General features: G+C 58.3%; 18 protein-coding genes across 18 annotated transcripts; 9 read left to right on the top strand and 9 right to left on the bottom strand.

The window, feature by feature from the left end:
• Nucleotides 1–925: 925 nt before the first annotated feature.
• MJAP1_001127 (uncharacterized protein) lies at nt 926–1,531 on the bottom strand (the record flags this gene model as incomplete). The annotated part of the gene is made up of 2 exons (XM_060265093.1): nt 926–1,318; nt 1,361–1,531. The coding sequence occupies 2 exons, from the start codon at nt 1,529–1,531 to the stop codon at nt 926–928; spliced, it is 564 nt and encodes a 187-aa protein (XP_060121076.1).
• A 3,819-nt stretch (nt 1,532–5,350) lies between these two features.
• Nucleotides 5,351–6,325, top strand: MJAP1_001126 (uncharacterized protein; the record flags this gene model as incomplete). Its single annotated transcript, XM_060265092.1, has 2 exons — nt 5,351–5,432; nt 5,478–6,325. 2 exons carry the CDS (start codon nt 5,351–5,353, stop codon nt 6,323–6,325), a joined length of 930 nt encoding a protein of 309 aa, XP_060121075.1.
• Nucleotides 6,326–7,791: 1,466 nt separating this feature from the next.
• On the bottom strand, nt 7,792–8,319 carry MJAP1_001125 (uncharacterized protein; the record flags this gene model as incomplete). Its single annotated transcript, XM_060265091.1, has 1 exon — nt 7,792–8,319. One exon carries the CDS (start codon nt 8,317–8,319, stop codon nt 7,792–7,794), a length of 528 nt encoding a protein of 175 aa, XP_060121074.1.
• Nucleotides 8,320–8,955: 636 nt separating this feature from the next.
• MJAP1_001124 (uncharacterized protein) lies at nt 8,956–9,603 on the bottom strand (the record flags this gene model as incomplete). The annotated part of the gene is made up of 1 exon (XM_060265090.1): nt 8,956–9,603. The coding sequence occupies one exon, from the start codon at nt 9,601–9,603 to the stop codon at nt 8,956–8,958; it is 648 nt and encodes a 215-aa protein (XP_060121073.1).
• Nucleotides 9,604–10,122: 519 nt separating this feature from the next.
• MJAP1_001123 (uncharacterized protein) lies at nt 10,123–10,770 on the bottom strand (the record flags this gene model as incomplete). The annotated part of the gene is made up of 1 exon (XM_060265089.1): nt 10,123–10,770. The coding sequence occupies one exon, from the start codon at nt 10,768–10,770 to the stop codon at nt 10,123–10,125; it is 648 nt and encodes a 215-aa protein (XP_060121072.1).
• A 661-nt stretch (nt 10,771–11,431) lies between these two features.
• Nucleotides 11,432–12,763, bottom strand: MJAP1_001122 (uncharacterized protein; the record flags this gene model as incomplete). Its single annotated transcript, XM_060265088.1, has 1 exon — nt 11,432–12,763. The coding sequence occupies one exon, from the start codon at nt 12,761–12,763 to the stop codon at nt 11,432–11,434; it is 1,332 nt and encodes a 443-aa protein (XP_060121071.1).
• A 320-nt stretch (nt 12,764–13,083) lies between these two features.
• On the top strand, nt 13,084–15,649 carry MCM6 (DNA helicase; the record flags this gene model as incomplete). The annotated part of the gene is made up of 2 exons (XM_060265087.1): nt 13,084–13,268; nt 13,291–15,649. 2 exons carry the CDS (start codon nt 13,084–13,086, stop codon nt 15,647–15,649), a joined length of 2,544 nt encoding a protein of 847 aa, XP_060121070.1.
• Nucleotides 15,650–15,669: 20 nt separating this feature from the next.
• MJAP1_001120 (uncharacterized protein) lies at nt 15,670–16,197 on the top strand (the record flags this gene model as incomplete). The annotated part of the gene is made up of 3 exons (XM_060265086.1): nt 15,670–15,831; nt 15,855–16,110; nt 16,133–16,197. The coding sequence occupies 3 exons, from the start codon at nt 15,670–15,672 to the stop codon at nt 16,195–16,197; spliced, it is 483 nt and encodes a 160-aa protein (XP_060121069.1).
• Nucleotides 16,198–16,203: 6 nt separating this feature from the next.
• On the bottom strand, nt 16,204–17,298 carry MJAP1_001119 (uncharacterized protein; the record flags this gene model as incomplete). The annotated part of the gene is made up of 3 exons (XM_060265085.1): nt 16,204–16,210; nt 16,234–16,312; nt 16,335–17,298. 3 exons carry the CDS (start codon nt 17,296–17,298, stop codon nt 16,204–16,206), a joined length of 1,050 nt encoding a protein of 349 aa, XP_060121068.1.
• Nucleotides 17,299–17,370: 72 nt separating this feature from the next.
• Nucleotides 17,371–18,139, top strand: RSM24 (37S ribosomal protein S24, mitochondrial; the record flags this gene model as incomplete). The annotated part of the gene is made up of 2 exons (XM_060265084.1): nt 17,371–18,000; nt 18,023–18,139. The coding sequence occupies 2 exons, from the start codon at nt 17,371–17,373 to the stop codon at nt 18,137–18,139; spliced, it is 747 nt and encodes a 248-aa protein (XP_060121067.1).
• A 1,001-nt stretch (nt 18,140–19,140) lies between these two features.
• On the top strand, nt 19,141–20,562 carry TIM50 (mitochondrial inner membrane protein required for protein import; the record flags this gene model as incomplete). Its single annotated transcript, XM_060265083.1, has 1 exon — nt 19,141–20,562. The coding sequence occupies one exon, from the start codon at nt 19,141–19,143 to the stop codon at nt 20,560–20,562; it is 1,422 nt and encodes a 473-aa protein (XP_060121066.1).
• Nucleotides 20,563–20,586: 24 nt separating this feature from the next.
• On the top strand, nt 20,587–20,972 carry ARG8_1 (acetylornithine transaminase; the record flags this gene model as incomplete). Its single annotated transcript, XM_060265082.1, has 2 exons — nt 20,587–20,802; nt 20,829–20,972. 2 exons carry the CDS (start codon nt 20,587–20,589, stop codon nt 20,970–20,972), a joined length of 360 nt encoding a protein of 119 aa, XP_060121065.1.
• Nucleotides 20,973–20,983: 11 nt separating this feature from the next.
• Nucleotides 20,984–22,127, bottom strand: MJAP1_001115 (glyoxylate reductase; the record flags this gene model as incomplete). Its single annotated transcript, XM_060265081.1, has 2 exons — nt 20,984–21,952; nt 21,975–22,127. 2 exons carry the CDS (start codon nt 22,125–22,127, stop codon nt 20,984–20,986), a joined length of 1,122 nt encoding a protein of 373 aa, XP_060121064.1.
• Nucleotides 22,128–22,173: 46 nt separating this feature from the next.
• MJAP1_001114 (uncharacterized protein) lies at nt 22,174–23,880 on the top strand (the record flags this gene model as incomplete). The annotated part of the gene is made up of 2 exons (XM_060265080.1): nt 22,174–22,841; nt 23,316–23,880. The coding sequence occupies 2 exons, from the start codon at nt 22,174–22,176 to the stop codon at nt 23,878–23,880; spliced, it is 1,233 nt and encodes a 410-aa protein (XP_060121063.1).
• A 10-nt stretch (nt 23,881–23,890) lies between these two features.
• MJAP1_001113 (uncharacterized protein) lies at nt 23,891–24,327 on the top strand (the record flags this gene model as incomplete). Its single annotated transcript, XM_060265079.1, has 3 exons — nt 23,891–23,947; nt 23,970–24,026; nt 24,049–24,327. 3 exons carry the CDS (start codon nt 23,891–23,893, stop codon nt 24,325–24,327), a joined length of 393 nt encoding a protein of 130 aa, XP_060121062.1.
• Nucleotides 24,328–24,332: 5 nt separating this feature from the next.
• Nucleotides 24,333–24,749, bottom strand: MJAP1_001112 (uncharacterized protein; the record flags this gene model as incomplete). The annotated part of the gene is made up of 1 exon (XM_060265078.1): nt 24,333–24,749. One exon carries the CDS (start codon nt 24,747–24,749, stop codon nt 24,333–24,335), a length of 417 nt encoding a protein of 138 aa, XP_060121061.1.
• Nucleotides 24,750–24,826: 77 nt separating this feature from the next.
• MJAP1_001111 (uncharacterized protein) lies at nt 24,827–26,173 on the top strand (the record flags this gene model as incomplete). Its single annotated transcript, XM_060265077.1, has 2 exons — nt 24,827–26,048; nt 26,073–26,173. The coding sequence occupies 2 exons, from the start codon at nt 24,827–24,829 to the stop codon at nt 26,171–26,173; spliced, it is 1,323 nt and encodes a 440-aa protein (XP_060121060.1).
• ARC18 (subunit of the Arp2/3 complex) lies at nt 26,174–26,754 on the bottom strand (the record flags this gene model as incomplete). The annotated part of the gene is made up of 3 exons (XM_060265076.1): nt 26,174–26,503; nt 26,526–26,623; nt 26,646–26,754. 3 exons carry the CDS (start codon nt 26,752–26,754, stop codon nt 26,174–26,176), a joined length of 537 nt encoding a protein of 178 aa, XP_060121059.1.
• Nucleotides 26,755–26,818: the final 64 nt, after the last annotated feature.

Below are 26,818 nucleotides of genomic sequence, written 5' to 3'. Positions count from 1 at the left end.
CCTGCGACCTCTTGCCATCGGACTTCGCAAGAACATTTCCAGAGGTAGCGCATTTGTCGGGGTGAGTCGCACTGCGCAGCTGACCATAATAGGTCGGATACTGAGAACCTTGCTCACCATCATACTTGTCCGACGGTGCTTGGCAATGGAAGAACTGGAACTTGTGGGACGTCGAATCCACAGCCTTCAGCTTCGCATGACCATCCTTCTTGTCATTCGGATCAAAAGCTAGGTCATATGAAGAGCTTGTTTGATAGTACAGGTTAATGGCACGAGCATCTTCATACGGCGAGCACTGAAGCTGGCTGCTGCGCTCCGCGACGGGGGCAGCACTCGCCGAGAGAGTGAGAGCGGAGAGGATAGCAATGAGGACGCTTGTTTGCATAGTACTTCGTACTGAATCGCCCCTCCTATACTTGCTTTTTTATAGGATTTTCTAAGCCGCCTTGCGCCTACGATCGGTATCCCTACGTAACGCCATACGCAACGCCATACGCCCACTATTGGCGTTTTTTGGGGAAATCACTCATCAACGCCAGTGTCATCGGAGATCCGAGGTTGACATGTGGAGGACCCTTTTGGGCGCAGCCTGAGGGCGAAGTGTACGTGGCTCACGTGTACTGCGCTCAACTCCTGGTTCATAGCGTCAGGCTACAGCGGTGAAGGTTATCCATTCTGTATTGGGCGCTAGTCGGGTCAAATCAGACTGAAGTTATTTCATGTGACCGATCAGATCGGTAGCTGGGTTCCCGTAGACTAAATTGGTCCAATTTGGACATATTAGGTAAACATATTTTAGACTGACCATCGTGTGCTTGGTTATGCGAAGCCCTGCTTTCGTATTTCAAAGTCGCAATACATAGGATACATTTAAGAAACAACATTGAACATTCAAAGAAACTCAACAAACCAAACTATTCTATATTTACTGGTACTTGATAGCCACAGTCTGCTTGGTGGGCTTCTTGCCCGAGAAGTCAAGAGTGTCGTGGAAGTCGTCGTGGACGGCAACATGCGAGTAGAGCTTGCTCGAGCCACTCTTGTCCGTAACAGTGGGAGTGATCTCGAAGAAGTCATCCTGCCAAGAGCCATGGATCCACTGCTTCGAGAGCTCCTCGCTGGCATCCCAGGCGCACTCCTCCAGAACGAGGCCATTTTGGACACCGTGGGTGCCCGGCTCGAGCGTGTAGCACCAAGTGTCGGCAACACGGAGCTGACCAAAGTAGGTGTTCTTGCTGGGAGAGGTGTTGTTGTGGCCGTCAAAGCCAGTGCACGACCAGTACGCAGCCCAAGTCTCCTTGTCTGCCTTGCCGAGCATCTGCATAGTTAGTATACATTGAAAAGGGTGTTAGAAACGTACTGCGTTGCCGTTGGTAGCAGGAGAGCTGTTGTGCACGTGAAGGTTCTGCGAGGGGTTGGACTGGCCAGAGGTTCCGAGCACAACGGGGCCCTCGAGGATCTTGTTGCACTTGACCTTGTTGTCCGAGCTCTTGGCAGTAGCCTGAGAGACGAGGAGAGCCGAGGCCAGCATGGAGAGAGTAGCGAAGGTCTTCATTGTGAAATACTTGAGGTGCTGAGTTGCTGTATCCACATTGAGTTTTCCGTAGTCCTTATATAGTTTAGCATCAAGCTTAATCTATGGATGAGAAATGCCAAGAACCATGGGTTCGCGGAGTTCCTGCGCTCTCGCGGGCATCCCTGTCATGCTAGGGGTCGGTCGGAGTTTATTGGCGAGTACGCCGTCAGCCATCCTAAGTGGAGCTGCGTTGCGCCGGAGTTCCATGCCATGGCGCGCACGGGCCTCCAAGTAGCTCAAGCGGACTTCAACGTTCAGAATTGAAATGCGAGGATCACAAGCTGCGAATCATCCAGGAAAAGTCTTTTCAGTCTGCTTCCGTCTACGGCGGCCACACACTCGCCTGCTTGACCATACCGCACGAACCCTCCACTTCATAGCGTAGCACGCAATCCCCTCTCAATTAGACTTTTCAATCGGGGAGCTCCACACCACTACCGCGATGTCCAGTCCGTTATATTCTGGTCGGAGGTCTTGGGTGCAGATATTGGCAGTGAGCAATATTTCACTGTTCTATCCAAATGCACTGGGTCCGCTGAACCCACCATACGACAATGATGCCCGGAATGAGACTAAATGGGGCACACTGTTGGTAGGCATGGTCTGTGCTGGGTGTGCTGTTGCCAGCTACATGTGCGTGAAGTATAGCGCGCATCGTGCGTTTGCTTTAGCAGTCCTATTGTAAGCACCAAAAACTTATAAAGCCTGACTACATCATCATGTCTTTCCTTTCTCCATCACGCTAACGAGTACATGGAAAACAGCGTCACCGGTGATGTGAACCTACCATTGCTCAACGTTAGTGAAAGTGTCAATCTGAGTAAAGTTTTGCAGATTATTGGTGCTTCGATGTTATGGGTATCCGGTGCTGTTGTCACAACCGGGTACGCAAGTGAATCATTGCGTGGAAAATTAATATCCGCGTGGCTTGGATGCCAAAAGCTGAGCGCAGGCATACCGGAAGCTACGGTGACTACTATGGGTGGCCTACAAAGCCAAATATGGCTATGCATTCTTCAGGTTTTAGGAGTTGCGCGTTCACTGTTTTTACCTTTAGATGAGGCTCGAAAGCAGCGCGCAACACAATCTGTCTTCACATCTGCGATGTCCAACAAATCTACATTCAAATATGGTCTACTACTGATTCCTCTCGCCATGTTTGTCCAATGCAGCGCCATGTATCAGGCCAACTATCTAGCCGCACATTTCCCCACACCTTCCCAAGAATCAGCCATACAATACTCAAACGCTGTCGGACTCATCGCAAATGCAATTTTTGGAGTTGTAATGGACCATAAGCACTTTGGGAGCTTGGCCCAAAGGACTCGCCGTATTTGGTTAGCAGTTTCCTTTTGTGCTACATCACTCTGGGCCTGTGCGGTCATTTACCAAGCCAGGTCCTCGAAGGAGTCACTCGTACAGGAATGGAAATCAGAGCACATGGACTTGCCGCTGGTCCATGTGGCACTTCTCAGGTATGGCAATCCAATGCGTGTCTAGGTGCTAACTCGAATCGACAGATTCCACCAGGAAGCAAGCTTATTGCTGTTGTATTACCTTGCCGGCACAATTTATCGCATTAATGATACTCTTGCGTTTGTCGTCGGAGGCATTCATATTGGCATGCACTTGACAAGCCTATTCTTGCGAGCCGCTGGAGTTACTTACACTTCACTTTTGAGTCAATGTGTGCTTTCTACCATGCTTTGGATGGTATGCATTATCCCAACTACTCTTGCAATCAAACAGTTGCCTTTTTCTTCCTTTACTAGTGTACCTGACGATCTAGATGGATCTAATCTCGAAGCGAACGCTGTTATTGCCGAGGAGGAAAAGAGCGATTCAAAACTTTTCTCCTTTTCTGAAGAAAAAAGTGTGGATCACCCTACGCGGAACGACTACGAGGCTGCTGCACAAGCGATTCGCGAGAAACGAGACGCTTCGATTCCGACTGAATTGCGCCTTCCTCAGTCAATCTTGGACCATCTTCCAGAAAACGTACTTGATATTCCTCGCACTTGTGGTCTCCTCACTTCAAAAGAGGTCGAAATCACGGAAAAGTATGATGCCTACTCTCTTCGCGCGGCGATGGCCGAAGGAAAGCTGAATGCGGTCGAGGTCACTACTGCGTTCGGTAAGCGTGCGGCCATTGCGCATCAGCTGACCAATTGCCTAACCGCCTGGTTCCTCCCTGACGCCCTAGAGCGTGCTAAATGGCTTGACAATGAGCTCCAACGCACGGGGCGTCCTGTTGGACCTCTGCATGGAGTACCAGTGAGCCTCAAGAACCTATTGAATCTCAAGGGTTACGATGCGTCAGCTGGATTCTTGAGTACTCATGAACGATCTCATGATACGGCAACTTTACCTCAACTCCTATGGGAGATGGGTGCTGTATTTTACTGCAAAACCAACATGCCTCAAGCTGTCATGCACTTGGAATGCGAATCCTTCTATGGCCGAACAGTCAATCCATTCTACCGATCTCGCTCTTGTGGTGGATCATCTGGTGGTGAAGGAGCGCTGATTGGGATGCGCGGCTCCGTTTTGGGAGTAGGAACTGACATTGGTGGGAGTATCCGACAACCTGCTGCCGTCAATGGCATATATGGCTTCAAAGCAAGCTCCAAGATCTTCCCCCGACTGGGTATGAAACCTCCCATGCCTGGAAGCGAGAGCATCACGGGCGTAATTGGCCCCATGTCGGCTTCCTTGCGCGACTGTGAGCTATTCACATCAAGTCTTTTGCGGCATCCCATTGTTCGGCACGACATTTCATCTGTGCCGTACGACTGGAAGCCGAAACCGATCGACTTGAGAAAGCGGACGCTACGCATTGGGATCATGATGGACGATGGTCTCGTACGCCCTCATACTGCGATCACACGTGCGATGAAATGGGCCCAAAGCCGTCTCGAGGGTGTGCAAGGAATCGAACTTGTTCCGTATAAGCCATACCGTCCAGAAGATGGGCTGAACTCGATCCTACATCTCTTCTTCCCTGATGGAGGAAATTTGGTACGCGAGCGATGTGCCGCCTCAGGAGAACCTATCCATCCGCTTACAGACTGGGCACTGCACTTCTCTCGTGAGCTTACAGTGAATGAGTTATGGGAAAGCCAAGTAAGCCGCTCAGTTTTTCGACAAAACTTTTCACAACACTGGAATGGACAAGAAGTGGATGCTGTTCTTTCCCCAGCCTATGTGGCACCTGCATCCCCCCACAATACATCCAGGTACATGGGCTATACGGCCCTCTGGAACCTGGTAGAGTTCCCTGCAATTACCTTCCCAACGGGTCTCTCAGCGAAGGCTGGCGAAGGAGTGGAACACCGCGAACCATGGAATGAATGGGAGCGTATCCTCCTTGAGAAAAATACATTGACGATCGACTGTGCAGATGTCCCACTCAGCCTGCAGCTTATTGGTTATTCCTACGAAGACAGCGATCTGTTTTCTATCATGAGCGTCTTGAACACCCTTCTCAAGTAAATCGGAACGCTGTACATACCTCGACCGATAAGCCGTACCATAAATTCTATTTCTCCCTATTATTTGATACTAGTACGATGTCCGCCTGCAAAAATCCAACCATTGCATGGATATGCAAGGGCGTTGTCAAGCGAGTTACCCTGTTTTGTTTGATGTGACGCTTTAGTCAAGAAACGCCGCCCGGACTCTCGCACGGATCTGGCAATGCGCACGTTCTGCTCCACACGTGCTAAAGTGTCGTTCGCGTTGAAATAGACAACCAGGGGTCGACACCCCACCGCCATGCTTGTCATCCTTGCTGCGCTGGCTTGTGCGCTCCCTGCGCTCGCGGCCCCCTCGGGTGGTTCGCCCATCAAGCCTAACCGTACCATTCTGTTTCATTGTATGTTTCGTCCCTGACTAACCCTAGCCCACAATGACTACCTTCGCTCTACACCTGTGTTTGATGCTATTGACAGCAATGTGCACAACGTCGAGTCGGACCTTTGGTGGGACAATGATGCGGAGAAGTTCTATGTGGCCCACACTGCACTCACCATTGACCACTCCAAGACGTTCCAGACCGTGACCCTGGACCGTGTGATGAGCGTCCTGAATGGCTCGCACAGCGGAAGTGCCTACAATGCAGGTTCGGCGCAAAAGTTCCTTGATGCTGCCAAGGGCAAGGAAACTTCGGACCCCGATTGGTACAGCTACTATGCCAACGGCTTTGGCGGCGTCCGCCCGATCCAAGTGCTGGTTGAGATCAAGTCGAATGACGGTGAGACTTCGTGGCCGCACGTTGTGGACGCCTTTGAACCTTTTCGCAGCAAGGGCTGGCTCACTCGTTACGAGAATGGCAAGATTCACTACGGTCCTTTGATCGTGGTGGGTACGGGCGGCACGCCTTTTGACCAGATTGCACCGCGCACGAAGCGCGACGTGTTTTGGGACTGCAGCCTGAACTCGATCGCCAGCACGACCAACATTGACGGTACGGAGTACCATTTCAACTCGACGGTTTGCCCCATGTCATCTGCCAGCTACGTTGATGTTGCCCCTCCGTATGTGGGCCTCACCCCTCCCTCTGACGACCAAGCTAAGAAGTTCCGCAAGGACATTGTGGATGCGCACAAGATCAAGACCACGACGCGCTTTTACGGCGTGGTCGACTGGCCCGCCTCGGCCAAGTACAATGACTTTAACATGCTCGTGAAGGAAGGTTCTGACTGGCTCAACCTTGACGACATGAGCGATGCTGCCAAGTACACTCCATAGACGACCACCTGAGTGATGAAACGGGAACATGACAGTGTCCGTGTAAAGTCGGTGGAGGTATTTTCCTGATAAGGTCTGCAGATCAAAATTGGCAAATGCATAGCTGCGCGGCTTCCTAGTGGAGGAAGTGAAGAAGTGTTACATCCGTCGTCCACCATGAGCGAGGCGGAGGTTGAGGGAAAAGAGGACAATAAAAGCGTTGCCTCAATTCCTATTCCAGCCAATGATAACTCCATTCCAAATGGTGGACTACTGGCATGGATCCAGGTTGTGGGAGCCTTCTTCCTTCTTTTCAATACCTCCGGTATCGTCAATTCCTTTGGCGTTTTCCAGACCTATTATGAGTCAAACATTATGCCTGACGAGAATCCGTCGCGAATTTCCTGGGTCGGTTCGCTCCAAGGATGCCTTGTACTGTTCATCGGTGCACTCACAGGCCCCCTATTTGACCTCGGCTACTTCCGAGTGCTCATGGTAGGAGGCACGCTCATGCTCGTCTTTGGCATGATGATGACCAGCATTTGTCACGAATACTGGCAGTTTATGCTTGCGCAGAGCGTGTGCTTTGGTCTAGGAGGCGCCTGTCTCTTTGTCCCTGGCATGGCGATCGTGTCAACCTATTTTTCCACGAGGCGTGCGTTGGCCATCGGCTTTGTTGCTTGCGGAAGCAGCATTGGCGCTGTTGTGTACAGTGTGGCATTCCGCAATCTGGTCAACAAGTTAGGTTTCCCTTGGACGCAACGCATCTTTGGCTTTATTGCGCTTGGTACCTTGCTGATTTCGAATGCGGTACTGCGTGCCCGTATTGCGCCGGCCCATCGCCGGTCGTTCTTTGCGCTGCATTCGCTTAAAGAGCCTGCGTTTGTCATTTTCCTTTTCGGCGTGTTTGTCGGGTACATGGGCGTGTATATTCCCTTTTATCACGTCACCGCCTATGCCCAACAGCGTACTGGCGCCAGCGAGGCGCTCTCGTTCTACTTAGTGGCCGTTATTAATGGCGCAAGTGGTTTTGGTCGTGTCCTCCCCAATCTAGTTGCCGACAAACTGGGCCCCTTTAATACCATCATTCCTCTGGCGGCCTGTTCGATCGTGCTTGCGTTTGCCTGGATGGGCATTGAAAACGTGCCGGGTATTTGCATTTTTGCGATTTTGTATGGCTTTATGACGGGTGCCTATGTTTCTCTGCCCCCGGCCTGCATTGCCAGTCTTACCAAGGATCTCCACGAAGTCGGTGCTCGTGTAGGTATGTGTTTCCTCTTTGCTGGCTTGGGTATGTTGATCGGCAACCCTATCGCAGGCGCTTTGGTGGACCTGGAGACGAAGAGTTATTGGAAGGCGCAGCTGTGCTGTGCCATGCTTCTTGTGGGATCTACGTCCCTTTTTGTCCTGTCGCGTTTGATCCTCAGCCGCCAAGTCTTCAAACGGTTGTAATAATCAAACCAGGCCATGTCTTCACTACGATACTATCATGCATCTTGATCATCATAACCCCACGGGAGCCAGTTGATAAAGGCCGACCCCTTTTCAGGGGGCTCGGACTGACCGATGTAATCAAACTGGAGCGGTGCTCCCTTCACACTGGCAATGTACTGGTGGTAATTTCCTCCTTTCTGGCTCTTTGTGTGGCCGACGAATCCAAGCGAAATGCCGTTGATCGGATACGCAAAAAATTGGTACAAAAGTCCTTTCGAGTCTTCCTTGACACACTTGTCCAGAACAAAGTGCATGTCCTTGCCGTGCAGGCCGGTGGCCGTCAAGCATTGGGACTCGTCACTGGCGAGCTTGATCTGGCCAAAAGCCCCGCCATTCGACGGTCGTCCGTTGCCATATCCCATGTAATCGTCACCGCCTTTCGGCGCAGCACACGAAGCAAAAGTAAACTTGACAGCTTTGGCGGGCGAGCCATCACGTTCATTGGTCGATGCAATGGGACGGCCATGGTTGTCCTTGAGGTTCGAGAAGGAGAGGTTGCCACGGACGTGGCTGTCTTGCATGTGCCAGTGGAGAGTGCGCGTTTGCCAGTTGGTACATTGCATGTCCTTGGCCGCGGAAACCACCGCGGACGAGGCACCGAGAGCGGCGAGAACAAGAGCAGTCCAAAGTTGCATTGTTGCTGCCTCGCTTTGGGGTCTCCACCTTGCTTTTTTTATAGTATCGGTATTACGCCGATTCTGACATCCTTCGGAATTCCGGAGATTAAGGCTGTCCATGTGAGCAAAAAAGGCGCAGCGCCTCCCGACAAATCTCCGGTACCTGTGCACCTGTGCCGGAGGCACAGGGTGTCTATGCGAGCAAAAAGGCGCAACGCCTTACTAGCAAACTCCGGCACCTGTGCACCAGTGCCCATCGCACGTGTTGACTCGAGCCAGACAGATGCGTTGTACGTCATGCCGCTTGTGGAATCGGCACGGATTTGGTCTACTCGTGCTTATCATGAGATGTCATATTCTGATTATTTTAACGCAGAGTCCCAATTCTTCGAGAAATAGCTCTTAATGAACGGTAGTGCACAAAAATGGCTCAACAACAGTACATGGGTCATCACATTTCAGCATAAATGCTATTGAACAATAGGATCGTGTATGGGCCAAGTTTGTGGGGCTCGAGTCGCATGTGCACTCCGAAAGTGCTTATTCATCCTCACCCGGAGGCGTGAGCCAGTTGATAAAGATGGGGCTGGCCGAATTGTCGTCGCCGACGTAATCCAGTTGCAGAGGGTTGCCCTTGCTTGAGCCCAGCGACACGCGGTAGTGTTGGTCTGTAGTACCGTTCTTGCTACCCAGGAAGCCAACCGTAATACCGTTGACGGCCTCGGCAAAGAATTGGTAACGCTGAATGCTCGAGTCCTCTGTGTGGCAGTCGTCCAGAGCAAAGTGAATGCCCTTGGTCTTCAGGCCGGTGGCCGTCAGACACTTGGACTTGTCACTTTCGAGCCGCAGGTGTCCGTAGATGCGGCCATTGCTCGACTCGCCCTTGCCGTAGCCCATCCAGCCCGGCTTGCCGTCCGGCGCAGCGCACGAGGTAAAGGTAAAGTTGACAGGCTTGGCAGGCGAGCCATCGCTCTCCAGTTTAGTCGCAATCGGGCGTCCCTGGCTGTCCTTGACATTGGAGAAGGAAAGGTAACCGTGGTCACGATCGCCGCTGGACTCGTGCCACTTAAGTGCGTGGATTGAATGTCCCTCCTTGCAAGTGAGCTGGTCGCTGGAGCGCGGGACAGCAGCAGCAAGAGCAGAAGAAGCTCCCAGAGTAACAAGAGCATAAGCAAAGATAAACTTCATGGTTTGTATAGGTTATGTAGGTGAAGAACTAGGCAGGGACCCATCTTTACCTTTTATAGAGAACAATTTCTGGGACGCGCTGACACACCCCGGATTTCCGGCGACAGAAGGATAATCAGCTGTTCCTGTTTCGCCCACGGCGCAAGGGCCGCCGTCTTATTTGCCTTGCTAGAGCAACGTTGCGGTATTTCAGGATGTGATTTTTGGGGGATAACGGAGGGCGGACGACGTGGGCGTTGCTTGGCGTTCGTACGGTCATGTCATTCATCCCGCTACGCCATGGGAACATTTGGCGGGGGAGTACGTCAGTCTCCTATCGACACTAGGCCCAAAAGTCGGCCATGGCCCATTCTCACTCGTGCCAAGATATGCCGATTGATGCTGGTGTCTAGACTGTACTGCGTGGCTCATTGTAAACGTGCTGCATAGGGATCTTCACATTGCTCTGCATTTCTATTCAACGAGACCTCGCATGGATCGTCTTTGCGGGGTGTGGCTCTATGTACAATAAGATTGCGTTTATTCGTGCTCGCCGTAAACCGGGATCCAGTTGATGAAAACGGTGCTGTCCGAGTCGGCGTCACCGACATAGTCCAGCTGCAGAGGGTGGCCCTTGCTCGAGCCCAGGGACTGGTGGTAATTTTCGCCCGTCGTGCCATTCTTGCTGCCCAGGAAGCCGACCGTAATGCCGTTGGTGGCCTCGGCAAAGAATTGGTAGCGCTGGATACTCGAGTCCTCCGTGTGGCAGTCGTCCAGAGCAAAGTGAATGCCCTTGGTCTTCAGGCCGGTGGCCGTCAGGCACTTGGATTTGTCGCTCTCGAGCTGCAGGTGTCCGTACCGGCGACCGTTGCTCTGCTCGCCTTTGCCGTAGCCCATCCAGCCCGGCTTGCCGTCCGGCGCAGCGCACGAGGCAAAGGTGAAGTTGACAGGCTTTGCGGGCGAGCCATCGCTTTCGAGCTTGGTCGCAATCGGGCGCCCTTTGCTGTCTTTGACGTTGGAAAAGGAGAGGTAGCCGTGATCACGAGGGGCGTCGTTGTCGTGCCACTTGAGGGCATGGATGGCACGTCCCTCTGTGCAAGTGAGCTGGTCGCTGGAGCGCGCGACAGCCGCAGCGAGAGCAGAGGTAGCTCCCAGCGCAACAAGAGCGTAAGCGAGAACAGTCTTCATGGTGATTGTAGGTAGTGTAGGTGCAAAGCTGCGCATTGGCCCCTGGGCTTTTAAGCGGAGGGATTTTTTGGGACGCGCTGACACACCCCGGATTTCCGGCGACTGGGGTACTACCAGCCACTCTATTCCGCCGCACGGCGCAATTGCTGCAGTTTTATTTGCCTTGCTCGTACAACGTTGCGGTATTTCAGGATGTGATTTCAGGGTGATAGCGGAGGGCGAATGATGTGGGCGTTGCTTGGCGCTAATCCGATCGTGTCATTGACACACTCTACGCCATGGCGACGTTGGCAAGAAGTAGTTGGCCTAGTCAGGCGATGGAATACGTCAGGTTTGCACCAATGCGTAACCATAGGCGTTTTCCGAGGGGAGTTTGACTACTTCGGCAAGCCTTGAAGTGACCTACGTTGAAGCATGTCGGTAAGTGCACGGCGTAGGCAGCCGGCTTTTTCTCCGCTCGCTACGACCTGGGTGGCCCAAGCGCCGACACGGCCTTCAAGCGCTCCTATTTCGCTTGCTAACTGTATCTCGATCCGTTCCCCAGCCTCTTGCGTAAATCATAGAAGAGATTGACTAGACGATGCCCGCTACATAACAGCAAAATGGAAAAGAACTAACAAAGAAAAAGGAAACAAAGGCCCAGTGGGCTCTCTGCATAGATTTACTGGTAATGCAGGCGGTTGTAGTCCGACAACCGCTTTTGGAGCTGACGCTTGCGCTCGCTCGACGAGACGCGCTTCGTGTCACTAGGAAGGACGTGCGAGAGCTGGTTGAGCTTGACCACCTGAGACTGCACGCGAATTCCATTGTCGCTGTTGCCGCTGGTCGCAAGACCCTGCCAGCGGACCATGGTCACACCCTGCGGGCGGCCCGAGGTGTCGATCCAATTGTGCACGCCCGGGTCCTCCTTCGAGTAGACGTAGGTGTACGTGCCGTTCTTGTTCTGGACCGACTGGTAGTTGTTCAGGCTGACCTGCTGCTTGCCCGGGTGCGTGGTGATCAAGCCCACCGTGCACGCCGGGACCACAAAGTAGTCCGCCTTGCCCTTGGTCAGGGTGACGACCAGCGCCTCGTCGTCCGAGAGGTTGTAGTGGCCAAAGGACTGGGCCTGCGAGGTAAGCGTACCCAGCCACTGCGACTGCTGGGGCGTCTTGACCTCGTTCGTCTTCAGGCTAAAGGTCTTAAAGTCCAAGGCGCCGAATCCGTAAAAGAAGGTGGACTGCTTCAGGTTGTTCTTGGTGGCAGCAATGATGGAGGCGTTGGTGAAAGGCTTGACGTCCTTCGGGTTCGGCTTCTTGGTCACTTCGATCGTGAGCTCGTCCGGGGTCTCTTTGCTCCAGTCGCCCACGTTGTGGCGAATAAAGAGCTGAACCACGCGCCAGTCGCTCTTCAGATGGTTCGGGTTCTTGGAGTCGGACGAGTCGATGGTGATGGTATAGGTGCCGTCGTCGTTCACCTGGATATCCTTGCCGTAGATCGCGTGGACCGTGCCCTGGGAGTTCGGGTTGCTAATCAGCGAGAACGACGAGTCGGCGGTACCGTTGTTGTAGCGGCGGCCATGCAGCTTGTAGCTGTACTTGTCGCTGATCGGCACCACGCGGTAGAAACAGTCCGGGTTGTCGTACGAGTAACGGCTGCCCGGCACGTTGAGGCCGAACCAATCGTGCGTACGAGCCGCCGTATCGGTCCACGTCAGCTTCGGGTTGCCAGGGTCGCCGTTCGCCGACTTTTGGATCGTGTTGAAGAGCAGCTCGTCCATGGCTAGGTCGATATCCGTGTTGACCTGTTTGGTGATCGGGACATGGTACTTCTTCAGGGTCTTGATGTACTGGTTCCTGGCATCCTGCTTCAGGGAGTCAAACTGGTGGGTCTTGTAGAGCGCGATTGATAGCTCGTCAATATCACGTTGATCTTTGGTCGCCAGGGGGTTCGCTGCACAAGCGTTCGCAACAAAAGCAGCCAGAAGGAGCGGCAAGGAGCGGAAAAAGATCATGGTATAAGGAAAAACATTTCGATTGGGTGGGGATCTGTATAGCGACCTGTTCCTTCCATTGCGTTAGGACGGTGTGCACTGCATAACGCAAGCGTCATGCCTGGATCGCCCAAATTCTCCACTAAATCGCGTGCTTTGCCCTCGTACCCCGATCGGCCCTGCATGTCCTTACTCAGCGAAGCACGTGGTGCCGCGTGGACCCACGTGGTTTACGTGCCGCGGCGCGCGCCGTCGCGCTCCTTTACACGAGCGTGGAGATGGATTCCCAGACGAGCGTGGGACCCGATTCCGACACGCAGCCAAGCGTCGGAACGCCCGGCATGGACATGGACTCGGGAAGCTTTGCGAATGAGGCGACGAGTGCGGCGCCCAACCCCGAGTCTACGTCCGAGCCGACGGCTCCGCGCGTGCGCCCGCCGACGATGCAAAAGATGGACGAAATTCCTGTCGTGACCGACGGCACTGGTGAGCGTGTGCGCGAGAGCTTCCGTGCATTTCTAGAGAGGTGCGTTTTGTGTCTGACGCAGTTTTTCGGCGGCTACCGAGGATGGTCGCAAGTCGCAGCATCCCACGTACATTGAGCAGCTCTTTGCGATGCGTGACTTTGGCCGCCTGACACTCTATGTCGACTTTCGGCATATTCTCCAGCACGACGAGGTGCTGGCAGATGCGATCAGCGATCAGTACTACCGTTTCCTCCCCTTTCTCCGTCGTGCGCTGGTCGACTTGGTGAATTCGTACATTCCCGGCTACCTCTACCTGAATGCACATGTGGCCTCGACTGCGTCCTCTGGGCTGGTTCCCCGCGACTTTGCGCTGTCGTTCTATAACCTGTCGATCGTGTCCGGCATCCGGTCGCTGCACACTGACAAGGTCGGCAAGCTCCTTGCCATCTCGGGCACGGTCACGCGCACGTCTGAAGTGCGCCCCGAGCTGCTTTTTGGCACCTTTACGTGTATGGAGTGCAAGTCGACCGTGTATGACGTCGAGCAACAGTTCCGGTACACGGAGCCGATCATGTGCCGCAACCCCCTCTGCCAAAACCGGACCAACTGGGAGCTGGACGTGGAAAAAAGCCGCTTTTGTGACTGGCAAAAAGTCCGCATCCAAGAGAACGCGAACGAGATCCCTACTGGATCCATGCCACGCAGCATGGAAGTCGTTCTGCGCTCTGAGATTGTGGAGCGTGCCAAGGCCGGCGACAAGTGTACCTTTACTGGTACCTTTATTGTCATTCCCGACGTGTCGCAGATGGGTGTGCCCGGCGTGAATGCGCAGATCCAGCGGCAGACGCAGACCTCGTCCGGCCGCGCGACCGAAGGCATTTCCAACCAGGGTGTCACCGGCCTCAAGACGCTCGGTGTGCGTGACCTTACGTACAAGACTGCGTTCCTTGCCTGCATGGTGCAAGGCGCCGATGCGCGCTCCGAAAATATCGCCGGCTCGATGGACGATGATATTGAAGATGCCGAGACTGTGCTGGACGGCCTTACTGAGGAAGAGCGCGAGGAGCTCGAGGCGATGGTCGTCCACGCCGACATTTACCCTCGCCTTGTGCAGAGCATGGCGCCGACCATGTACGGCCACGAGATCATCAAAAAAGGTATCCTGTTGCAGCTCATGGGCGGTGTGCACAAGCAGACCAAGGACGGGATCAATCTGCGTGGTGATATCAACATCTGCATTGTCGGCGACCCTAGTACGAGCAAGTCGCAGTTCCTCAAGTATGTGTGTGGCTTTATGCCGCGCGCGGTGTACACGTCCGGCAAAGCTTCGTCTGCCGCCGGTCTTACTGCGGCCGTGGTGCGTGACGAGGAGACGGGCGAGTTTACCATCGAGGCAGGTGCCTTGATGCTTGCCGACAATGGCATTTGTGCGATTGACGAGTTTGACAAAATGGACCTGTCCGACCAAGTCGCGATCCACGAAGCGATGGAGCAGCAGACGATCTCGATTGCCAAGGCCGGCATCCAGGCCACGCTCAACGCACGCACCTCGATTCTCGCTGCCGCGAACCCGATTGGCGGTCGCTACAACCGCAAGCAGACGCTGCGTGCAAATGTCGCGATGAGTGCGCCGATCATGTCGCGTTTCGACCTGTTCTTTGTCGTGCTCGACGAGTGCAACGAGTCGGTGGACTGGAACATTGCGCAGCACATTGTCAACATCCACCGTTTCCGTGACGCGGCGATTGCACCCGAGTTTTCGACCGAGGCGCTCCAGCGCTACATCCGCTACGCGCGCACCTTCCAGCCGAAGCTCACGCCCGAAGCGAGTGACCTGCTTGTGGAAAAGTACCTGCAGCTGCGCCAGGACGATGCGGGCGGCTCGATCGGCCGCAACTCGTACCGCATCACTGTGCGTCAGCTCGAGAGCATGGTGCGTCTCAGCGAGGCAATTGCCCGTGCCAACTGCCGCACCGAGATTACGCCCGCATTTGTGCGCGAGGCCTTTTCGCTTTTGCGCCAGTCGATCATCCACGTCGAAAAAGACGACATTGCGATCGACGAGGAGGAGCCCGAGGAAGAGGAGCTGGCGCCGCAAGACTTTATCGAGGAACGCGAAAGCCGCAAGCGCATTACGTACGACCAGTACATGCAGTACGTCAACCTCCTCGTCCTGCGCGTGAACGAGATCGAGCGCGAGACGCAGCGCGGCGTGACGCGCTCCGCGCTCATCGAATGGTTCCTCGAGCAGCACGAGCACGAGATCGAGACCGTGCAGCAGCTCAATGAGGAGCGTGCGCTCCTCGACCGCGTCATCAACAAGCTCATCAAGGACGGGTACCTCGTCGAGCTCCCAGAGGACGACGAAGAGGTGATTCAGGGCATGGCGCCCGCGCGGCGGCTCATGGTCCACCCGCAGGTCGACGTGGACAGCTTGTAGTGTACTTTAGTCATCATACCATGGCACTCCACACAGTGCGGTGGCGGCCGGGCGGCGCGGTGGACCTGGCCGGAGGCGAGCGGCGGGTCTTTTCGCAGGAGGGCTGCGTCATGCGTGTCGAAATCCGGGCGAAGAGCCGCAAACTTGAAAGCCGCGGGACGTGCATCGTGACATCGCAGCGGGTACGTCGTTCGTGCTGACCTAGCTCGTGTACCTCGCCGAGGCGCAGGATGCGGCGCTGGACACGCTCCAGATTCCGCTGGAGCGTATGAGCGCAGGGCGCTATCGCATTCCGCTTTTCTCGGCGCCCTACTACGAGGCAGCGCTTGCGCTGCAGCCCGACAATGAGCTGGCGATGCTCACGATTTCCTTCCAAGAAGGCGGCGGCGCGGCCTTTCATACCCATCTTACGCGCGCGCGCGACCAGTGGGAAGTCGATCGGAATGCAGTCGAGGCGCTACGTACGTGTGTGTACTAATCCAGCGCTCTACGAGCCCAGCAGGGGTATCGAAGCGCCGCCGCGGTACGAAGACGTGGCGGAGACATAGTGTACACTAGTAACTGGGGTGAGTGTAGATACATACGGTTTGAAGCGCATCGACGACTTGCGCGCAGCAATCTTTTGCTTGTCCGCCTCGAACTGGGCGCGGAGCGTGGCAAATTCTGGGTGAGCACGACGACGTACGTTGGCGCTTCTTTTCGCGGAACTGGAAGCGGTAAAAGTCGGTGAGCTCTTTCGACTTTTTCTTGTCGGGGTTCTCGCGCATCAACTCCTCAAACTCGGGCGTGATGGCCGCAAAGGAGCCGCCGCCACCTTCGCCGCCGCCGGAGCGACCGTACTTGGCACCCTTCTGGACAATGGTGAAGCCATCGGCATCCAGGAGCTCGCCGTCGGGGCCGACACTCACGCCCTCGATACCGACGCCGGCACTCGTCGTCTTGTTGCCGTGCAGGCGCTGCTCCAGCAGCCATTGCGGGTGCTCGCGGATCCACGCGTAGCGCGCAATCGCCGAGTCGACATGCTCCTTGACGCGGCCGTGGTCGGGGCGGTGCATGCGGTAGCTTTCCAAGAGGTATGGCAGTCCGACGAGGCGCGACTCGTTTGCGCGCCGCGGCTTCTTTTTCGGTGCATCCTCCTCTTCGACGGCCTCCTTGCCCGGCTGCGGCCAGGCATAGGGCTTGGATGCGTAGCGTGCCGGGAGCTGCAATGCGCGCTCGAGCGAGGATGCATCAAGGAACACGACATGCGCCGTCGAGCCCGAGGCCAGGAGCACGTTTGGCTCGAGCGCCGGCAAGGGCTGCAGCTTGGGCGGCTGGTTCTTGCCGCGGCCTGTCGGCGCCTCTCCTTCTTCGTCCTCGTCCTCGTCCTCGTCCTCGTCGTCACTTGTGAGCTGTGCGCCCTTGATATCGTGAATCGTCACCGAGTGCACGGCGCCTGCCTTGCGAAACAGGTCGCGCAGCATGCCGCGTGTCGTGTCCGTCGGCAGGTTTACGACGAAAAGTGTGCGTCCGCCCGGCAGGCGCTCGTCGTCTTCCGCCCCCGTATGCGCACGGATGTACATGGCGTGCACCGGCTTGCCGATGCCGCCGACCTTGCCGTACTGCACCGGCAGCACCTGAAATCCAGCGATCGACTCCTCGCGCGCCATCGTCGTTGGCCGTGCGGCGAAATTTTTCGCTGCGGTAAGAGGCGCACCTCCACTGGCCATCTTCCATCGACCATGGCCCTTTTGTGCGGTGTGCGGGCGGGGGTCGCGCCGCCGACCCTTGCGCGCGCCTTTCATGTGAGTGCGGCGAGCCAGGCCAAGCCGCGGCGGCAGCGGAATCGCAACAATCCCTTTGCGCTGAGTGCGATGAAGCACTTTCAGTACGACGATATTCCGACGCATGGGCACATGAAGCTCCAGAAGCAGCGGCAGCTCCTCGAGTACTACCGGCTGCTGCAGAACGAGCTTCCCCAGCTGAAGCAGTTCCACGAGCCGTTCCAGCCCGCACCTGCGTCACACATCCTCAACTTTCAGTTTACGCACTACCAAGGCGAGGCGCATCCCGGCGCGCGCAAGGTCGTGCTGAACGTCGACATCAAGGACCTCTTTGGCGCAAATGTCCTCAAAACGCCCGCGGCCAAGCACAAGTTTCTGCTGCTTGCCGGCGCGCGGTGGCAGGCGCCGAGCTTTGCGGCGGTGCAGACGCTGAACGACGCGCTCGCGTCCGGCAGCGACGCGCTTGCGAAGGCGTACGAGAGCCAGCCCCTTGGCTCGCTCAAGATCTCGTGCAGCGCAAACCCCCACGAGTCCCAAAACATGAAGTGGTGCAGCGATGTGCTGGACCGCATGATTGCCGAGGCCCAGGTATGTCGCACTACTAACGCAGGCCGAGCCGACCTTTGGCGATATCCCGCTGGATGTGCGCCCCTATATCAAGTCGGAGGCGCGCGGCGGCCGCACGCGCATGCCGAGCATTTCCGACTACCCGAAAGAGTGGCTCTAGGCTAGATAGGCACCGTCCCACGAAAAACACGATACAGTCAGCCAGTGGTTGCGGTGTTCGATCGGGGCCTCGGCATCGTCGTGAGGAAGCGTAAAAGGGCGGCGTGTGCCGGTGAGGCTGGGCGCAATGGACTGCGTGTCGCTGCCGTCTTCAGCCAGCATTCCGTCGACTTCGAGCTCGAGGATGTGCTCGCTGCCCGGCAGATATGCGTCACCGGCCGCCTCGCATTCCGGCCATGCCCCCGGCACCGCTTCGAGGCGCAGCCCGGCGTGTAGTGCCGTGCGGAAAAAGTGCACCAACGTCGCGCGGCCGGTGTGAAGGCCGGCGACCATGTAGACGCGCGCCGTCTTGGATCGCGCGAGGAGTGCGCTGATCGACTTGACAAGTGCCGTGTGCGAGAAGCGCTCCCACACGCAGTCTGCCAGGAGGATCACGTCGAATTTTGGCGTAGGGTCGCGTGCGTACGGCAAGAGATCGAGCACATCGTCCATCGCGTGCCCCCACGTATGCGGCGCGACTGCGATCGGCGCCTTTTTGCACTCGTTTTGCGCGAGCGTGCGCGTGACATTGCCGCGGAGCGCAGCAATGATCGACGCGTCGTCATAGTCGGTTGCAACGACCTTTTTTGCGTTGGTGCACAGCGCAGCGGTGAGCGCAGGCAGCCCTGTCCCTGCGCCAAGCTCAAGGACGTATTGATCGTCGAGATTGAACGCGTGCGAGTAGATCGCGTCGGAAAGCAGCATACCGGCGCGCCATTGGCGGTGTGCAAAGAGCATGTACATCGGTGCATCCGGCAGGGCGATTGGGATGCGCGGCGCACCCTCTGCCGCATGCTTCTCACGGATTGCCTTGGGCTGATACGTAAATGTAGCACCCGGCTTGCCGAACGAGGGCCGGAAGCGCGGCGCAGTCACTCCGTCCGCCTCGCCCCCGCACGCCGCCATGGAAGACCTGTGTGCGTTTACTAAGCAGCCTCCGGTCGTCTCTTGCCTCTGCCCTGCATGGTGGTAGGAATTCTGACACGCTCCGTGCGCGGTGCTGCTGTCGCGCGTGCCCCGTACGCTGTTGCGGCGCCGGTGCGCGTCCCCTCGTTTGCACTTGCCCGCCGCACGTTTGCGACGCCCCCCAATGAGGGTGGCGCGAAGCCGGACGGCGCTGCACCCTCCTCTGCCGACAAGGCGGAGGCGGCCAAGGGCGACGACAAGTCGGCGATGCCCCGTGGCGGCATCCCTCTTGATATTGATACCACCTCTCTTATTGATCAGGAGGCTCTCGAGGCCCCCAAGGACGAGGACGGCCAGCCGAAGAAGACGAATGCCAAGCCCCGCCGGGAAGGCAACTCGTCGATCGACCGCAATCGCAACTTTGTGGTGCGTTTGATGCTGGTCGGCTCTGCGCTGGTCGCCGGCTACGCTACGTGGATGTTGGGCCGCGACCTCGACGAGCACGAGCACGAGCTCTTCCACGACAAGGAAGGCGTCGACTCGTTCCTCGGCCGCCTTGCGCTCCGTTTCCATGCGATGCGCGAAGGCATGAGCAAGCCGGTGTGGGACAAGCTGCTGCCAGACCCTCTGCCCTTCCCCTACTCGCGCCCCTACACGCTGGTGGTCGACCTGGACCAGCTCCTGGTCGCCTCCTCGTGGAGCACCGCGTCGGGCTGGCGTACGGCGAAGCGCCCCGGCCTCGACTACTTCCTCGGGTACCTCTCGCAGTGGTACGAGATTGTGCTCTTTACCACGCAGCCCTTCTATGTCGTGGAAAAAATTGTCGAGAAGCTCGATCCAGACCGCCGCTACATTGCCTACCAGCTCTTCCGTGAGAGCTGCCGCATGCACGACGGCAAGCTCGTCAAGGACATTAACCACCTGAACCGCGACCCCCGCAAGGTGATCATCCTCGACATCAACCCCGAGCACGCGGCGCTGCAGCCCGACAATGCGATCATCCTCGACCCGTGGAAGGGCGAGAAGAGCGACCGGGAGCTTGTCGGCCTCATTCCTTTCCTCGATGCGATCGGCATCTATGGCGTCGAGGACGTGCGCAACACCATCAAGGCGTACCACGGCAAGAACATTCCCACCGAGTACGCCAAGAACGAGGCCATCCTCAAGGAGCGCCACGACGAAGAATGGCGCGCCAAGAAGGAGCGCCTCGGCGGCTTCTCGTCGCTCTTTGGCGGTGTCGCATCCGGACAGCCGATGACCAACGACCCGCCCAAGACGTTTGTCGAGACGGAGCGCGCGCGCTTCCACCAGGGCTACCTCGAGGACCAAAAGTTCTGGCAGGAGAACGGCGAGAAGCTCCGCAAGCAGATGCAGGAGGAGCAGGAGAAGCAGCTGCGCGAGATGAAGCTCAACGCCTGGGAGGGCGTCACGCGCATGTTTGGCGGCGGTCCGCCGCCGCAGCCGAGCGGTAGTGCATAGCCACGTGGCTTTTTCGTAGCGACCATGTCCGGTGCCGCCCAAGACGTGCGCAAAGCGCTGCTGAAGCTGGCGCAGACCTGGCCGAAGGACCCCCTGCGCCCGAACCTGGACTTTGGCGAGGCGATCCGCCGTGCGACCGAGGTCGAGCTGTCGTCGGGCGCGGCACGCGTCAACATCGCCGAAGCACGCAAGTCGCTCGCCGCGCTCGAGCGCATTCGGAGCAGCGAGAGCCTCCGCGAAGTATGTCCCTCCCGCCACTCACACAGTACCCCACGCCGCGCAATGTGCTGCATCCCGCGTCCTCGCCAAACTACTACGGGCAGCTCGTCGAGGCAATGGGCCGCGTGGCGCGCGGCCAGTCGGTCGCGCCGTCGCTCGGCCAGCGCATGCGCCGCTTCTTTGGCATGTAATGTACTATAGATTACGCCTTGAGGCCGAGGCCTTCTTGCTCCTTGACCGTGTACGACAGTGCGCCGGTATCGAGGCCGTGCTCGAGGTTCCGGATGCACGTCGCCTCCATGTTGGTCTGCGTCTCGAGCGAGAGCGTGCCGACGTGGGGAAGGAGCATCGCCTTGCTCGACGCGAGCTCGAGCAGCTTGGGGTGCACCGACGGCTCGTTCTCGTACACGTCGAGACCGCAGCCTGCAATCTCGCCCGCCTCGAGCGCGTCCACGAGCGCCGCCTCATCGACTACCGGGCCACGCGCCGTGTTGATCAGCACCGCCGTCTTTTTCATGCGCTGAAACTGCGGCGTGCTGATCAGGTGCTTGGTTTCAGGGGTGAGGGGACAGTTGAGGCTCACCGCGTCGCTCTGCTCGAGCAGCTCGTCGAGGGACGCGACATAAGTCATCGGGCGGCCGGGCGGCATGCCTTCCTGCTCCTGCGCCTCGCTGCGGCGGCGGCGGTTGTGGTAGAGAACACGCATGCCGAACGCGTGCGCAGCCTTTTGCGCAAGCTCCTGGCCGATGCCGCCGGCGCCGACGATACCGAGCACCTTGCCTTCGGGGTCAGAGGCCGAGGTAAAGGGGAACTGCTGGTTAAAGACGCCGCTGTGCAGCTGGCTGATGGCGAGGGGGAAGCGGCGCATCGCGCCGATCAGCAGAAAGAGCGCTGTGTCGGCCGTCGCCGCATTCACGACCGTCGGAACATTCGCCGCTTGGATGCCGCGCGCACTCAGCGCGGAAATGTCCAGCTGGTCGTACCCGGCGCCGTTGTGCACGATAAACTTGAGCGACTCGGGCAGCGCCCCGACAAGCTCCTCGTCGAAGCGGCCGGAAATGCGCACGGAGCGCGCACCGCCAAAGTGGCGGTACATGCCGCGGATGTTGGCGTACTTGCCACCGTGCGCAAACGCCTGGATCAGCTCGTCGCGCGTCTTGGCCTCGTTGCGCTGGGTGAGAAAGACGACGTACCAGGACCTCGGCACGCTGCGACAGGCGCTCAAGGTCGGACTTGGCCAAGGCAATATCGTCCATGAGCAGGACCTGGGGGCGCGCCGTCGCGAGCGTACGCGCCATGCGGGGGGCGGCGCTGCGCGCCGCACGAAGCGTCGGGCCAAAGACCATCGTAGTGGAGTAGGAAATTCGCACGGCCGATTTGCCGAGCGCCGCGATGGCCGTGCTCAATTCCGTGCTCGAGGCGATTGTGACGGTTTTGTGTTTGCTAGAGACGCACCGCGCGCTCGTGCATGCGCCGACACCGCGGCGCGCTCGTACAAGGGTTGCACACGACTGGGGGCGCTCGGACGTGAGGACCGAGCGCGGCGAAGTGCGGCGCGTCGGGTCGTTGCAGCGCCGCGCGCGCATTGCCGAGGCGCTTTGTACGCTGGGTGTATGGTCGGCATACTTGTGCGTGCGGCCGCTCATTACGGGCGTGCTGGCGTGGTTCATTCCGTTTTGCTCGACGATCCAGATGGTATGGCTCTTGTGGATGCTTGCAAACCACCGGAGCGCGTCGTACCTGTTGTTTGCGCACGGCATACGGCCGGTGCTGCGGCGGCACGAGGCGTGGGTGGATAGCGCAACGCTATGGGTGCATGGTCTCTTGCTGTTCCTTGCCAGGGTCGCGGGGCTCGTCGTGCAAAAGAGCACGCCAGAGTGCGTCAAGCGGGGATTGCAACGAGGCACCGAATGGGGCGCCACGGTCTATGCCTACGTGCAAGGAGCGTGGCAGAGACAAAGTGAACAGGGTCAGGCACCAATAACACCCAAGCGTGCCAAGACGCAATCAAAGGGCGCGCCAACACCAGGCCAAGGCAAGACGCCCAAGGTGCCTGGCTTGTACGTACGCACGCCGGCGTCGGCCAAGGTGCCAAGGTCAGCCAACAAACCGAAAAAGAGCGAGGCGAACGAGACGCCTGGTATTGTCGTGCCCAAAGCCGAGAATGTGGGGCCTCGATCGGTGCCAAAGAGCAGGGCGACTGAGCCCAGTTGGGTCGAGCAGGAACCAGCAGCGTTCCAACAGGAGCTCGAGGCAGCCGAGGCAGCCGAAGCAGCTGCGGCTGTCGACGCACCTGTCCAAATCAAAGTCGAGTCGCAAACAGCGTCTCTACTCTCCACACCCGACATTCCGCACAAGCGCGAGGAGCTGGTACAATCTCCAAGCCAGCCGCACGAGCCAACTGGCTCCCAACAACATACCCCAGCGCCTGCTTCTCCCTCCATCAAACACGAGTCGGATATCGTGCTGCCTGCTCAGCAACCATCCGAACATTCCCTCCCTAATGCGCACCGCACGGCCCCAAGCATACCAAGGCCGAGTGCACGGCGTGTACGTGCGTCCGAGTCTGTCTCGCTCGACAGCCCCCGCCCCACGCCTCGCACCAAGCGCAGCCTCCGCCAAGCATCGCCCACGCAAGAACACCGCCTCGGCGAGTCGCTTCGCGATCGTGCACCGAGTCCCCCACGCAAGCGGCGCACACGCCGCGCCGACCCCGTCGAGCCTGTCGCGGAGCCTGAGCACGAGCCACCGCCCGCTGATCACTCTGAGCCAAAAGACGCGCTGAAACGCCCGCATGCTAGCGAGCCGCCGAGCGACACGCCTTTATCTACCCAGCCAAAACGTGCGCGGCGCTCTACGCAGAGTGCGCGCCGTGTCGCTGCCTCGCCGAGCGACGCGCCCCGGCCGCTCGAGACACGTCGTCCCAGCACACGCGCCCAGACGTCGCGGCGCACGCTCTCGCAGACCTCGCTGCTCCCGCGCCCGATGCGCCCGTCGACCGACGGCACCTCCGACCTTCCCGCGCCACGCCGCAGTACCCGCGTCGAGGCGGCGCACTCCGATACCCCCGTTCCCCACACCTCGCGCCGTGCTCCGTAGCCTCCACATCATGAGCGCCGTTCCGCCGCTGGTAATGCAGCTGATTGTCGACCGTGCGCTGATCAAAGTAGGTCGTATCGCTTACGCAGGAGCACGGCTGGACGATCGGCCCGATGATGGCGCAGGCCGCGCACGCTACGGCTGCGGTACGTCGCGCTACTGACCCAGGTGTTGGCACAGACGTGGGACCGTGAAGATACCCAAGCGTACATCTCACCCACCCAGCTTGCGTCGATGCACAAGATTGTGCTTCAGACCCCCAAGAACGTGCCGCTCGACCGCCTCGCCGCCCAGCTTGCCGAGGCCAGCGCGACGGATGCGCTCCCCCCGCACTACCTGTGGGTCGAGCAGCCCGAGAATCTCCCCACGTGCCTGGCCATTGCGCCGAACCGCAAGCCCGAGGCGCTTACGCGGATCCTGAAGAAATGTACATTACTGCGTGACTAGGGTATCTACTGGAGGAGCGCAGCCACCTCGCGGTCGAACGCCTCGATGCGGATCGGCATTTCCGCAATGTAAAATGGGTCCTTCATGACGTGGTCGACGTAGAGCTCGTACGCGCGTTTGAGTACCCCCCCCGGGTTCGGGTGTGTGGTGTGCGTAAGGAGAACGAGCTTGGTTCCCGTTTCGGTCATCTTGACGTGAATCAAGAGGTTTTCTGCCTCGAGCACCTCGAGGCCCGAGCAGGTCTTGCCCGGCACCGGCTGGATACGCGACGCAATCGCGTGGATGCCGTGCAGCGTGCCCGCCAGAATCAGGTAGTCATTCGATGTAATCTCTGCCTCGCCTGCCGCCTTGTGTGGGTACGCAAAGTGCTCGCACTGGAACACCAGGCCGCCGGCCTTGTTAATGATCCACAGCGACGCCATCGCGGTCCAAGCGCAAGTAAACCACGTGACCCACCACGTGAAGAAAAGGAGAAACGACGTCTGACGGAGCCGCGACGATGAGCTCGGATCTAGTGTCGGTGCTGAACGACGGCACGCTCCGTGACTACACGGAGGAATGCACGCTCCTGCTTTCGCGGTTGTACCCCGAGGCCCAGCGTGCCGAGTGGGTCGACGCGCTGGCGAAGGAGGCAACGGCCGCTGACGAGGCGCAGAGCCCCGAAGAAGGCGCCGAGAAAGCGCGCGAACTCGTCAAGAAGCTCGTGCACGCCACGCCGGGTGTGACTGACGGCACGGACCGCGAGGTCGAGGGTCTGTTTAACTTGCTTGTGACGCTTGTCGTGCGCAACTTTGCCGAGGACAGTGCCGAGCGTGCCTCGCTCCTGACGCACCTCGTGCAGAGCGTGAGCGACACGAGCTCGGCCGCCGCCGCCGAGCGCAGTGTGATCAAGTACCGCATCCTTGCGAACATTTTCAACGTCCTCCCCCCCACCTCGTCCCTTCGTCTCGATGTATTCAGCGCGCTGCTTTCCCTCGCCTCGGTGAATGGCGACGTGGACTTTTTGAACGCGGCGCTCAAGTCGCTCCCCGAATGGCTCGCGCAGTGGGACGTGGCTGCGGACAAGAAGAATGCATGCCTCGCGAGCGTTTCGGCCGCCCTGCAGGCCCCTGACGCGGGCCCCGAGTGGGTGGCCAAGGCATACCAGTTTGCGCTCCTGCACCTGCGTTATATCTCGAACGAGGCGTCGCTGTCGGCAGATGTGCGCCGCGACGTCGCGGAAAAGAGCATTGCAGACGTGCTCCGCCTGCCGAAGCTCTTTGAGATGGAGGAGCTGCTCCACGTCAAGGCGGTGCAGGACCTGCAAGGCGCGCCCGTCTTTGAACTGCTCAAGATCTTTGTCGCGGGCTCGCGTGCTGAGCTCGAGCAGTGGGCGTCGAAGAACAAGGAGGTGCTCACGCGTCTCGACCTCGATCTCGACGCGCTGAGCCGCAAGATGCGCCTCTTGGACCTCGCGACGCTCTGTGCGCGGAGTGTCTCTGCGGAGGTGTCCTACGCGGACATTGCGCAGGTCCTCGGCGTGAGCGACGACGAGGTCGAGGCGTGGGTCATTGATGTGATCCGTGCCGGCCTCGTCTCGGGCAAGCTTTCCCAAGTGAAGCAGTCCTTTAGGGTGTACCGCTCGACGCACCGCACCTTTGAAAAGCCGCAGTGGGAGTCGCTCGAGGAGCGCCTGACCCAGTGGCAAAAGAGCATCCAGACGCTGATTGCGACGATTGGTAGTACGTCTATCTACACTAACCCAGCTGCCGGCGCACAGAACCGCGCTCCGAGCGCCGTGGCCGAGGCGGGCGCGCTTCCGTCGCAGGACGAGGCGCACGCCCAGGAAACGGCTGCTTCGTCGTAGTTATGACAGACTCTTGCCCATAAACTTGCGCTTGGTAAACGCGAGCCACCACCGCGACGGGACGTCGTCTTGATAAATCTTTTCGACGAGGCGCGTCACGGTTTCTTGGCGGGCCTGCGTGAGGTACTGCCGCAAGGCGTCTGCGTCCGCGCGGCTCGCCGGCGCCGAGTACAGCGACGAGAGGGGAAAGTTGGCATCGCCGGGGAGCGCAAAGCCGTCGACGGCGTGCGACGAGAGCTGCTTCAGCGCCTCGTGCTTGGTCCACGGACCATGCGACGCAGCAATGCGCGACAGGCAGTCGGAGATGAAGAGGATCAGGTAGATCAGGAGCTGGCTTAGCAACAATACGTACGCGGTCCGCACCGCCCTTGATCTCAAAGTTGCGAAAGAGCGAGTTCGCACGGAACAGGTCAATGCTCTCCTCCACGATATCCGGCCGGGACGGGTCGACTGCGTGAGCGGGGCGACGTACTCGGCGGGGGGGCAGGGCCGCGGCTGCGCGTATTCAGCGGCAGGATCGAAATCGAGGCGATCTGCCGCACGTTCGGCTCCTCGTTGTAGCTCGAGTGGTACGCCGGCATGATCGTAAGAGCGACGGGCGCGGCGCCCCACGTGTTCGCGGCATCCTACTAGGTCATACTACCC

The sequence above is a fragment of the Malassezia japonica genome, chromosome 1, assembly GCF_029542785.1.
Source record: "Malassezia japonica chromosome 1, complete sequence".
NCBI classification, from domain to species: Eukaryota; Fungi; Basidiomycota; class Malasseziomycetes; order Malasseziales; family Malasseziaceae; genus Malassezia; species Malassezia japonica.
This window is presented reverse-complemented; position numbering and strand designations above follow the sequence as displayed.